At 49.6% G+C, this 11,141-nt stretch overlaps 1 protein-coding gene across 1 annotated transcript; it reads right to left on the bottom strand.

Moving 5' to 3' along the window:
* Positions 1–701: 701 nt before the first annotated feature.
* Positions 702–11,059, bottom strand: LOC116747953 (cytochrome c-type heme lyase). The gene is made up of 7 exons (XM_032620651.1): positions 10,910–11,059; positions 9,979–10,113; positions 6,748–6,899; positions 5,782–5,930; positions 4,940–5,059; positions 2,824–2,910; positions 702–2,207 (listed from the first exon to the last, which is right to left on the bottom strand). Exons 2-7 carry the CDS (start codon positions 10,079–10,081, stop codon positions 2,009–2,011), a joined length of 810 nt encoding a protein of 269 aa, XP_032476542.1. The 5' UTR covers positions 10,082–10,113; positions 10,910–11,059; the 3' UTR covers positions 702–2,008.
* Between the last annotated feature and the right edge of the window lie 82 nt (positions 11,060–11,141).

Below are 11,141 nucleotides of genomic sequence, written 5' to 3'. Positions count from 1 at the left end.
GGAGATCATATGGTATTTGCCTTTCTGGGTCTGACATTCCACGTGGCATAACGCTCTCAAGGTCCTGCCATGCTGTTGCAAATGGCAAGATCTTATTCCTTATTATGGCTGAATACTAGTCATCTCCCTCACGTTTTCTTTATCCACTAGGCATACTGCTGCATTTTAACCTGCGGCCCCAGTTGAAACCCTCCCCTCGTTTGCTAATGCTTAGCCTTAGATGCAGTAGTTTGTTCTGATTCTGAAGAGTCTACGACTGAAGACTTAGTTTAAAACCCTGGAGAATATCCAAACTGATTTCAAGTTATAAATGAAATCTCCTATCAGAGCAGAGAAGTATTGATCCCTGGATACAATCAAGTATAATTTGGACACCAAGCAGCTCTTATATCCAGGGTTCTAGTCATCTCTCGGAGTGGAGTAATGGTGTACAAACGTGATCTTGTCATCGGGTTCACCTGACAGTTTACTTTAGAGGTGGTTTTTCTCAAGAAATACTAGAACCCTATAAAAGGGGTGATTCCCTGCCTGCGGCTCAATTTTCAGTTTCCAGTTACAACACGTGGTTTCTCATAATAATGCCTTAACCTATGCTTACTCAATGACACTTAGGACCAAAACACATGCCAACAGTAATTATTTTCCTCAGATTAGAAATATTTCATCTGTCTGATGAAATAAGTGTAAAGTTACTCTTAAAAGATTTTCAAAACCTGTTAACTATCAGCTTTATTTTCTTTGAAAACACACAAGTATTTTGAAATGTAGAAGAGTTTAGGGTTGTTGGATTTTTAAAACTCCACACAAAAGAGACACAACAAATGAAATTCATACCAAATGAATCACTCCAAACTGCTAAGTCCATCTACTAATTTAACACTACAGCACTCAAATGAAAGGAGTTACTATTATTAACACTTTTTAAAAAAAAAACCCAAAACAACAACCAACAGTCATCTGTAACATGCTGCTATAAGTTGAACAACCAGTGTATGGATTACTGGTATAAAGAATTTCAATGGCAAACTTAGAGCTCCCTTAAAAAAACAAATGTGAACGGAGACAGTGAGTTGGTGCAACCATTCTACATCTGGGAAAAACATTCTCCTTGTGAATTCTAACAACAGTGGACAAAATACAATCGTGTTTTAGAGTGGGACTGTCCCCAGCACTGTGACTTCAGCCAGACCTTCATGGTTCAGATGAGGCCAAGCAGAGAAAGGCTTCAGGCAGGGGAAGGAATGGGACTCAAGGGTGGGATTAAGTTGTCAAATGCCAGTACAGCGAGGCCCGCCTGCGGGGGGGCAGAGTTACATATCAGAACAATTGGAATTAAAACAAAAATATTTAAAAAGTTAAAACACATACTCCAATGCACGTGCATCAAGTCATGGGGGAGCTGAAATTATCCTAGATCAAGGTCCGGTGTGAAAAATTCACAGAAGCGAAAATTTGTAGAGCCAAGACACACCTCAGTTTGGCTGAGCGCATTTCCAGTGTGTGACTGCATTTCCTTCAGGGGTCACTACTATATTGCAGGGACTTTAGAAATGTTGGTGACTTTCTAAAAAGCGTAACAGAACACTTTTAATTGAAACACTGGACCAGGTCAGAGCTCCTGAGCATCCCATGGGCTTCCAGATCTACGTGTCAGTATTTAAGAGAAAACAGGAGGAAAAAAGCAGCTCTCTTCATATTTTAAGCAAAGGTCTTTCTCGGAGGTTGTTCAGACTTTTCTAGATTCAATACACAGGCAATGCTACAGGGAGTGCTTCCCACTTCCTTAAACGGGAAGAAAACTTAAAATGATGCAGTATCGACTGCAAGGTGGAAACAGAGCTCAGAAGAGCACGTGCAGAGCGCCCTCTGCTAAGTAACATGTAAGGTGTGCCGACCCCCTTGACACTTTTCATTATATCAGGAGTGCAATTCAGTTTGGGGAAAGTAGTTTAATGTATTGCTCAGAAAAAAAATAGTTTATATATTCCCATGTCTGACAAAGCAGTGGTTAGGAAGTCCAGCGCCACCAGGAGACCTTCACCCGGTCCCACACGGCCGAGAGCGAATCCAGAGCCGGCCGGACGTCCAAGATGGTGAACTGGTAGTCGTGGTTGACCTCGCCACCATCGTAGTAGTCAATGACGTATCTGACTTCTGTCCCGCAACGGTTGACGATCCAGTCGTGCCTGTCAAAAGGCAGCTCGTACCTGGAATGAAAACATGGCGGCGGGGGTTAAAACGCTGGTGGGGTGTTCAGCTCGGGTTTAGGTGGTGAGCAAGGCGGTGAGGCCGCGCGTGGGGAGGCCTGCTCTCGGAGTCCACGTCTAAGGGGAGGTGAGACTCGGAGGTCAGAGCAGTCCACAGCGCTGAAGGCAGGTGGGGCTGGAGGGCCGGAGGAGCCCCGATCAGAGGGCAGCTTATCTGCTGCAAGGGAATAAGGTCAACGGCGGGAAAGACGCCCAGGCCTGGGAGGTCAGCTGAGGTCCTGCAGAAGTGCGGGTGTGAGCTGCAAATCCAACTACAAGAGGAGCGTTGACTGCACAGGCGGACAGAGATGGAGCGCGGGAGGAGAGAGGGGGACAGCTGCGAGAACACAGAAGATGACTTGGTTCAATCCTATAAGAATTAGACAGGAAGCAACCCGCGGCACCCTAAGCAATCTGCCCGCCAGCGGCCGCCTTGAGGGAGCACAGGGCTACAGCTGAACGCTGATGACGTTCTGGAAGCTGGCACCACAGTTCTTCCACTGTCTGGTTTTGCTGCCAAGAGAAAGCAGACCCTGACCTGAGGAACAGAAAAGAACATTTCTGCACTGACACTCACCCCATCCAGGAACGAATTCTTGCCCTTGGTGAATACTCTTTCGCTTTCCCTCCAAACCGGATCAGTGATGGACCACAAGGACACTCCCTAGAAATCCCCAAGGAAGAAAAGTCTATTAAAATATTTTCTTTCCCTTGAAAAATAGGGTGTTGCAGTTTCTCAATAAGACACATTTTTCTGTAGGCATTTTACATAATATCACATTTACAGAGAAAGGTAACTTCGAAAGAATTCAAAGAAATATCCCTATTCGTTAAAAATTCTGTGCTTTACTTCTGGATCAAGTACGTTTCACTCCCCCCGCCCCTTTCCCTCCATACATCTGCACTGCTCTTGGCAGGAGTGAGGAAACAGGGCCTTTCCACGTGGGGTGGGGGTATACTCTCAGGAAGAAAAGTGTGAGGCATCGGGCATCACGCTTTGCTTTCATGAAGAGCACCTGGGGTTTTTTCAGATGAATATACGAAAATCCTATACTCTTCTCTCATTTGAAACCAATAAACAGCCTTCGTGAGGAAAGAAAAATGCTGGCTGATTCCCTAGGAACTAATGTAATAGTGTTGGAACCATCTCTTTAAGTAACTGTATACAAGCTGACGGAGGGCAAGACTCTGCCTAGACAGTCCACTCAGCCTCTGGGCAGACCCTGGGCTTGGACGTCCTAGGTGCCCGCCGGCCCGCGCCCCGGCACGGGGGGGCTCACGGTAGGCCTAGCACGAGGCACACAGCAGTGTCCCCTGTGGAGGGAGTGGGAACTCCCGGAGGCCACCTGTCTTGGCAGCTGCTGTCATTGTTGAGACAGGCTTCGGCCTGGACGGGTCTCTCTAATGAACTGGGAGGGAGCAAAGCACCCCGAGTGTGGTGGCCCCCAGGCGAGGACTGGCCGAGCTCCTTCCCTTCTCGGCTTTAAGGACAGCACACTTTCAGCACGAGTCGCTGCAGACGCTCGGAGCCCCCGTCGCGAGCCAGCCAGGAGGGTGACGCCTGCCCGCCCCGGGGAACTGAGGGGAAGCGTGGCCCAGTGACAGCCAGGGAGTGACGAATGAACTGCAGAGTCCAAGCATGAAAAAACAAACAGAGCACCTTAAAAATCATCAAGTGGATTTTACCCAAGAAATTAATCACTCGCATTTTGCCATGAATTAAAAATATTAGCCACCGACCATGATAAAAATCTGGCTCCGTGGAGACTCCACCCCCCGCCCCACGCTTCTCCAGGGGGAGCCCTCAAACCGCCATCATTCTGGAAATGCTAAGTTTGGGCCTCACCCCAAACTGACTGAATCACAAACCCTAGGGGTGAGGCCCAGCGCTCGGTATTTGAACAAACCCTCAGGTGACGCTGACGCAAGCTGAGGCATGAGGACCGCGGCTCTGAACAGACTGATGGCCCATCGCCACTAACTCACAACTGCACTTGGTTAGTCTCCCTGAGAAAAAGGGCCATGTGCAAAGATGCCTCTTGATGTCTGCTCCTAATGGGGATTCAATAAACGCTGCTGAGTGAACAAACAAAACTGTTTTTCCCGGCTCCCTTTGGGCAGAGAGCATTTTAGAATCTCCCAACCCCCATGCACTGCCCGCAGTGGACTCTGACACTCCTGTTGAGAGCTGCAGTCTACGGCCCCTCCCCTTGAATCTGGGCAGGCGGTCATCAAAGGAGAGGCAGCTTCCCTGCCGCTTTCTGGAACTCTAGCTCTGGGAACCCAGCCACCACGGTGTGAAGAAGCCAAAGCAGCCACATTAAGAGGCCATGGGCAGGTGTCCCGGCCGACAGCTGGTATCACTTACCAGAGGATTCCAGCCCACGGCTGTCAAAGCCACCCCTGACCACTGAGTCTTGGTGGCTGAGACCCCATGCATCAGGGAGCAGAGACGAGCCATCCCTGCTCTGTCCTTTCTGTACTTGGGACTCAACGAACCCACGAGCATGATTAACTAGTTGCCATTTCACATGGCTGAGCGGGGTGTTCTGGAACAGGCCTACTACCTAAAATGTTGTATCAGAATAGCACATTGTCTGAATAAAACGCTTCTCTATTTCTTTTCATAGAAAGTGGCAATGACATTAGGAAGATGCTGGAAGGATGTTTTTTAAGACTTCAAGCAGACTTACGCAGCGTGAAGGGCTTCCCACTTCAAAATTTCCTTCCAGGCCTGCTCATTGTTCTGGTTGTGAATTCTAATGATATTATACATGTCTTTCTGACTAATATCCTCCTCCTTCCATGTCCACCTAGGAAAGAACATTTTGGTAAAACTTGACAAATATTACTGAGAATGCCATGTATTCATCGAGTCACCAAAAATCAGATTTACCCAAATATCAAGGATCCATCTATTTTTAAGGTGACACTTTTTCAATTAGCATCACGGATTCCCTACCTTTCCCAAGTATTTTATATAGTAGTGTTACTTTTTTTTTTTTTAAAACTATTACTGGCTATGATGGGTGAATTTTACGATGAGATTGACATTTAAATGGGCAGAGAGTGCCCAGATCTAATAGCTGAAGGCTGAAACAGAACAAAGAGGCTGAGCCTCTGCCAGTAAAAGGGAATTCCTTCTGCCTGCCTGCTTTTCAACAGGGACATCGGTTTTCTTCCTGCCTTAGGACTTGGACTGAAACATCGGCCCTCCTGTGTCTCCAGCCTGCCGAGCAGATTGTAGGACTTCTCAGCCTTCATGACTGTGAGTCAATTCCTTATCACAAATCCCTCTGTATGTACAGAAAGACATACACATCCTGTTAGGTCTGTTTCTCTGGAGAATCCTAATACATTGGCCTTGCACTTACATTCTGATGAGTCTGAAAAATCAGTTGATTATTATAAACATTTACTGTACGTCTGGGGGATTAAAAACCTCTTTCACATTTAATTCATCTAAGAATTAAATGTGAAAGAGGTTAGATTCAGGAGCAAATTTATACCCTCAGTAATGTGCTTACTCACTCACCCTTTCCTTAACATCGCATTCCAGAACATCTGTTCGGAAGGATAAACCCACTTTTTATCTGAATCTGCCCTCGGAATAGACGACTCCTGTCTCACAGTAGATAGTGCAAACGGCTGATCGGGGGCCGGCGTCTGATTAGGTGGTGGCATCTAAATAAAATAAGTGGGTTTTTTAAAAAAAGGTTAGAGATATAAAGTTGAAACAATATAATTAACTACTTCCTAGAAAGCAAGGCATCACGAACACAGCACAGGTTCCCTATTAGACCAGCGACATCAGAGTTGCAGACTCTCAGGTCATCTGGATGGTTTTCCTCGTTGTTTTGAGTTCTCATAAATGGTAAATGCACGCTGTACGTAAAAATTTGGTCTCTTTCTCCTCAAGGATTAAAAAGTAAAAACTAATACCATGATGGGCAGGAACTGCTACAAATTCCTGGAAGAGAGAAGGTGGGGCTATATATATACCTGTGTGTTTGTATGTGTGTATTTATAGATAGACAGCAGAATACCACTGCTTTCTCGATGGCATTCCACTGCTGGCTGCCACGTGACACTGCACCACCCTTGTCACTGCCGTACAGGCTGGCACCCAGGTGTGCCTTAAGAGGCGCCCCAATCTTGCAGCGTGCCTACGAGGTTTCCCCAGGCCACGAACACCTCTCCGAATTCTAGCTGTGCTCCTAACTGAATTTCCTGCCCTCCTAAAACTCTATCCCAAAAGGCAATGTCCTCTGGCCTGGCTTATTCCTGGTCAGCCCACTCTGGAGCTTCGGGATGGCCCTTTGCTTTCTCAGGTGCTCTCTGAAACTACACTTAGTGACACATTCTAGATTTTCACTGTGGATGGAATGTCAGACTTCTTTGTTTTAAAAGGACAGAAGAATCAATCCTAGCAGTTTGTCCTGGAGTCTGTAAAAGCATCTCTGCATAAAAACTTTAGGAAGAGGGGCCGGGCGCGGATTACCAGGTTAGAAGGATCTAGGTTCTCCTTATTCTCAGCCATCGCGCCGGTGACGGGACACTGCACGTACTCGTACGCGCGTTCTTGGTGCGCAGGCACAGAGTCCGTTTTGCTCCCACAGGTTGGGTCAGATGGCTCGGCACTCACTGCACCGCCTGAAATAGTTGAAGGGTAAAAACAGTGTCACCACAAAGGCAGGACATCTGCCTCTCTCATCCTGGGCCCAAAGAGCTGAATGTTTGACTAGTGACCCACCAGCACAGGCAAAGCCAGGTTGCTGCTGTTCACAGCTGCCAAGAGTTAAGCTAGTCAACATTCTAACATCCTGAAGACCAGCAAAAGGTTCGATAAATTTACTTTCCCCTCGAAAGAGAAAGGGGTACCCATTGGCTTACTGTGTCATTCCCCTAGTAAAAATAAACCCCAAAGCCTCAGCATTTGCAAGAGAAGCTACTGCCCACACCGGGGTTTTAGTAAGGGGTGGAAGGTAGCTGCTGTGAGCTGCTAGGGAGGAACCTCCGTGGGGCCGGGGGTCACATGTGACTGGGTCTCCCTGACTTTCTGTTCCCAAATTCCAGACAAGATCCAACCCCAACCGGGACACAGGAGGCCAGGCTTTCATTACTGAGGCCTTCTCTCAGGGACTGGGGACAGGAGATAAAAAATGAGCAGAGGAGCCTTCAGAAAGGCTACTGGAGAAAAGAATGCCACTCTGCTTGTGCGTTGCTCCAGGACTAAAACAGGGCACAGAAAATTAGCACTTGGCCGAGGTTCTATTCCCTGTCAGCAGATAGCAAGTTTATCGAGCAAGGGCACACATGAAAGAAAACGTTCCACAATCCACGTAGGATCCAGATGCCACTTAAGAGGAAAGCTCTGCACCTGCAAGAACAGCAGCGGGCAGGGTAGTGAGTGCCCAAGGATCCTGGGTACTGATGGACGCGAGTGTGCGGACCCAGAAGGCGGTGTAGACTCAGGAGGTGGGGGGCAGGCATTGGGAGAGCTACGGCCCAGGAAGACAGTGCTTGTGTAAAGGAACCCTTATCTTAAGTGGCAGCAGTTGGCACCAGGAATACACTGAATGCTGGGTGCCCTACGCGAAAAAAGACGTTTCCTTTCACTTCCTTTCCTCTGCTTCTCCTCCCAGACCCTCATTCCCTAGGACCCTGTACAGCTGTCTCCTTAGGGGTAGAGGGAGACTTGTTCCATCTCCTCTCCTGCCACCATTCCAAGTGCCAACCTTCTCTGGGTCACTGGTCCCAGCTGGGTGTTGCAGAGAAAATCCTGTTTACATTTTTCATATTATATAACCACTAGCCCCTTCGATCTCCTACAGATACCTACATTCTTTCCTAATGCAAATTCAGCTGACGGCTCTCCTGGATACACAGCGAATGAAATCAAACCGTACACAGGGCTCTGTGATTTCCTGGGGATGCTCAGAGCAGGCACACACCTGTTTCGTCCAAGTCTGCCTCCATTCTTTCCTGTATGAAGAAACCCCAGAAGAGCACTGGACTGGTCCTTATCCAAGGTCCCAGAATTTTCGCTGGCTTTGCCATTTACTAGCTGTGTGACTTGAAAGTTTCCTTAACTATAAAACAGGGGGAAAACCTACCATGCAGGATTATGAGGATGAGAATGTAAACTCCACTAGGCAAAGGATTTTTGTCTGTTTCGGACACTGCTGTTCTCTCAGTGCAAAAACAAACACACAGAACCCATCAGTGCCTGGCACAGAGTGGGCAGGGAGCAAATCCTTGCTGACTGACGGAGGGAATGAACAGCTATAACTGTTATATAACAGCTATAAAAGCTATAACTGTTATAACAAGGGAGTGTCAGCACTCAGTAAGCATGCAACACTGCTTCCTGCCCTCACGTCTTGAAACAAGAAGTCACACGTCAGGTGAATTCAGGCCATACTTTTACATGGACAATCTAAAGCGGAAGGTGGACCGATTAAAAATGAAAGCATTGCCATTCTTCCCTTTGCACTTAAAAAATGAACAGCAAGTCCATCATGCAATGACTTTTTTTTTTAAGACTTTTTTTTTTTTGCTGTACACGGGCCTCTCACTGCTGCGGCCTCTCCCGCCGCGGAGCGCAGGCTCCGGACGCGCAGGCCCAGCGGCCACGGCCCACGGGCCCAGCCGGTCCACGGCACACGGGACCCTCCCGGACCGGGGCACGAACCCGCGTCCCCCGCATCGGCAGGCGGACTCCCAACCACTGTGCCACCAGGGAAGCCCGGTGTGGGCCATTTTTAAAGTCTTTACTGAATTTGTTACAATATTGCTTCTGTTTTATGTTTTGGTTTTTTTTTGTGTGTGTGTGCAGTATGCGGGCCTCTCACTGCTGTGGCCTCTCCCGTTGCGGAGCGCAGGCTCCGGACGCGCAGGCCCAGCGGCCATGGCTCACGGGCGCAGCCGCTCCGCGGCACGTGGGATCCTCCCGGGCCGGGGCACGAACCCATGTCCCCTGCGTCGGCAGCCGGACTCTCAACCGCTGCGCCACCAGGGAAGCCCTATGTTTTGGTTTTTTGGCCGTGAGGCATGTGGGATCTTAGCTCCCCGACCAGGGATCAAACCCGCACCCCCTGCATTGGAAGGCGAAGTCTTAACCACTGGGGCTGCCAGGGAAGTCCCGGCAGTGCCTTAGTTTTACACAGAGAGTACTCCAACGGATGGAGGAGTAAAGCTGTCTTGGTAAAGAAAGACAGCGAGATCTAGACCAAGGTTTCTCAGCCTGGGCACTCTTGACATTTGGGGCCTCTGTTTTAAGGGCTGCACAGTGCATTGCAGGATGTTTAGCAGAACTCCTGGCTTCTACTCATTAGACGCACCCTCTTCTCTCAGTTATGACAAAGCAAAAATGCCTCCAGGCGTTGCCAGGTGTCCTGCGGGGTGAGGGGGGGAGAACCGCTGAAGTAGACAATGGCAAACTCTGGGGGTGGGGGCTGATGTATGGGAAGAATCCCTACACTCTCATGCACTACCTCCATCATCACAGCAGCCCTGTGAAATACCATTATTATATCCTCAGCTTACGGAGCATGGGCGGAGACTTACAGAAGTAACTTATCTACAGTCACATACTTGTAAGTAACAACCTAAGGAGTGAACCCAGGTCGCCTCACTCCCAGGCCTAGGAGCCTCACCAGCATGCAGTACTGTCTCCTGAGGATTCTTTTGAGAATTCTCGTTTTTATTTCCTAGACAAATGGTAGATTACCTTTCATTTTCCCTTCATGCATTGGGCATCCCGAAGGCGGGGCTGCTGTCTGATGATCTGACGTCTGAACTGCAACAGCACGGGTAGATACAGACAAACCCATGGTTGGAATCGCAGTGTTGAATCCAAGCAATTCTAAATTCACAGGTGCCAGAGCAAAGAGATAGATTAATGCTGATGCCTGGGCTCCAACTACTCCCTTAGTGTTTTTTGTTTTTGTTTTTGTTTTTCCCCGTTACGCGAGCCTCTCACTGTTGTGGCCTCTCCCGTTGCGGAGCACAGGCTCGGGACGCGCAGGCTCAGCGGCCAAGGCTCACGGGCCCAGCCGCTCCCCGGCATGTGGGATCTTCCTGGACCGGGGCACGAACCCGCGTCCCCTGCATCGGCAGGTGGACTCTCAACCACTGCGCCACCAGGGAAGCCCCCTTAGTGTTCTTAATCTGGACAACGCTTGTTTCTTCTCCTCGTCATCCTTATGGAAATGTGCTGGGCAGGGACGCCACTTCGCCCTCGAAGTGGAGCTTTAGCATATCACCCATTTTGGGAAATACTAGTGTGAAATCTGCACCACCTTTGGGGACACGTTTCTAAGGGTGTGCGGATTTTGGCGGTGACGTGAGGAGGTCCCTGAGAAGTCGTGTCACAGCGAGGGGGTGTAGGCCCGGGGTTGGGGAGAAGGGGGTTCTAGGTGGTGATCCGATGGGAGAAAGGAAGCCCACTGAGCCCAGATTAGACCCCCGGCCCTGGAGCTCAGCGAGGGTCTGGGAGCCTGGGAAGGGTATGGCGTAGAAAAAAAGATTAGAGGAAGGAAGGAAAGGACAGTAGAGGGCAAGGCGCGGCCAGAGTCTTCCTGGCACGGTCCCCGCGCGTGCTACCGTCGAATCCCAGGATCTCAGACCCCCACGGCCTCAGCCAGCCCGCCCCTCCGCACCTGACTCCGGTCCCGGGCTGCCGGCCCCGCCTCTAAACCGCCAACTCCGGCGCGGAGTGGCAGCGACCCGCCGGCACCACCTTCCCCTCGCTCGGTCACCGCTGGTTGCCCCGGTCACCGCAGGCTCTCTCGCGCGCCGCTACTTCCTCTTCCGAAGGCGGAACTTCCGGGAGCGTGGAAGGCGGGCACGCGGGCTGAAAGGGAAGGGCTTCCGTCAATCACGGAGGAGCAG

Source organism: Phocoena sinus, chromosome X (genome assembly GCF_008692025.1).
Source record: "Phocoena sinus isolate mPhoSin1 chromosome X, mPhoSin1.pri, whole genome shotgun sequence".
NCBI classification, from domain to species: Eukaryota; Metazoa; Chordata; class Mammalia; order Artiodactyla; family Phocoenidae; genus Phocoena; species Phocoena sinus.
The sequence above is the reverse complement of the archived record's forward strand: the minus strand, read 5'-3'. Positions and strand labels throughout refer to the sequence as shown.

Coding starts and splice junctions, on each gene's coding strand:
- LOC116747953 (XM_032620651.1), bottom strand. CDS start 10,081: ATGGGTTTGTCTGTATCTACCCGTGCTGTTGCAGTTCAGACGTCAGAT. Junction 5,931..6,747: donor ACCTAGATCCTTCTAACCTG/GTAATCCGCGCC, acceptor TATTTTATTTAG/ATGCCACCACCTAATCAGAC. Junction 2,911..4,939: donor TGGGAAGCCCTTCACGCTGC/GTAAGTCTGCTT, acceptor GGGGATTTCTAG/GGAGTGTCCTTGTGGTCCAT.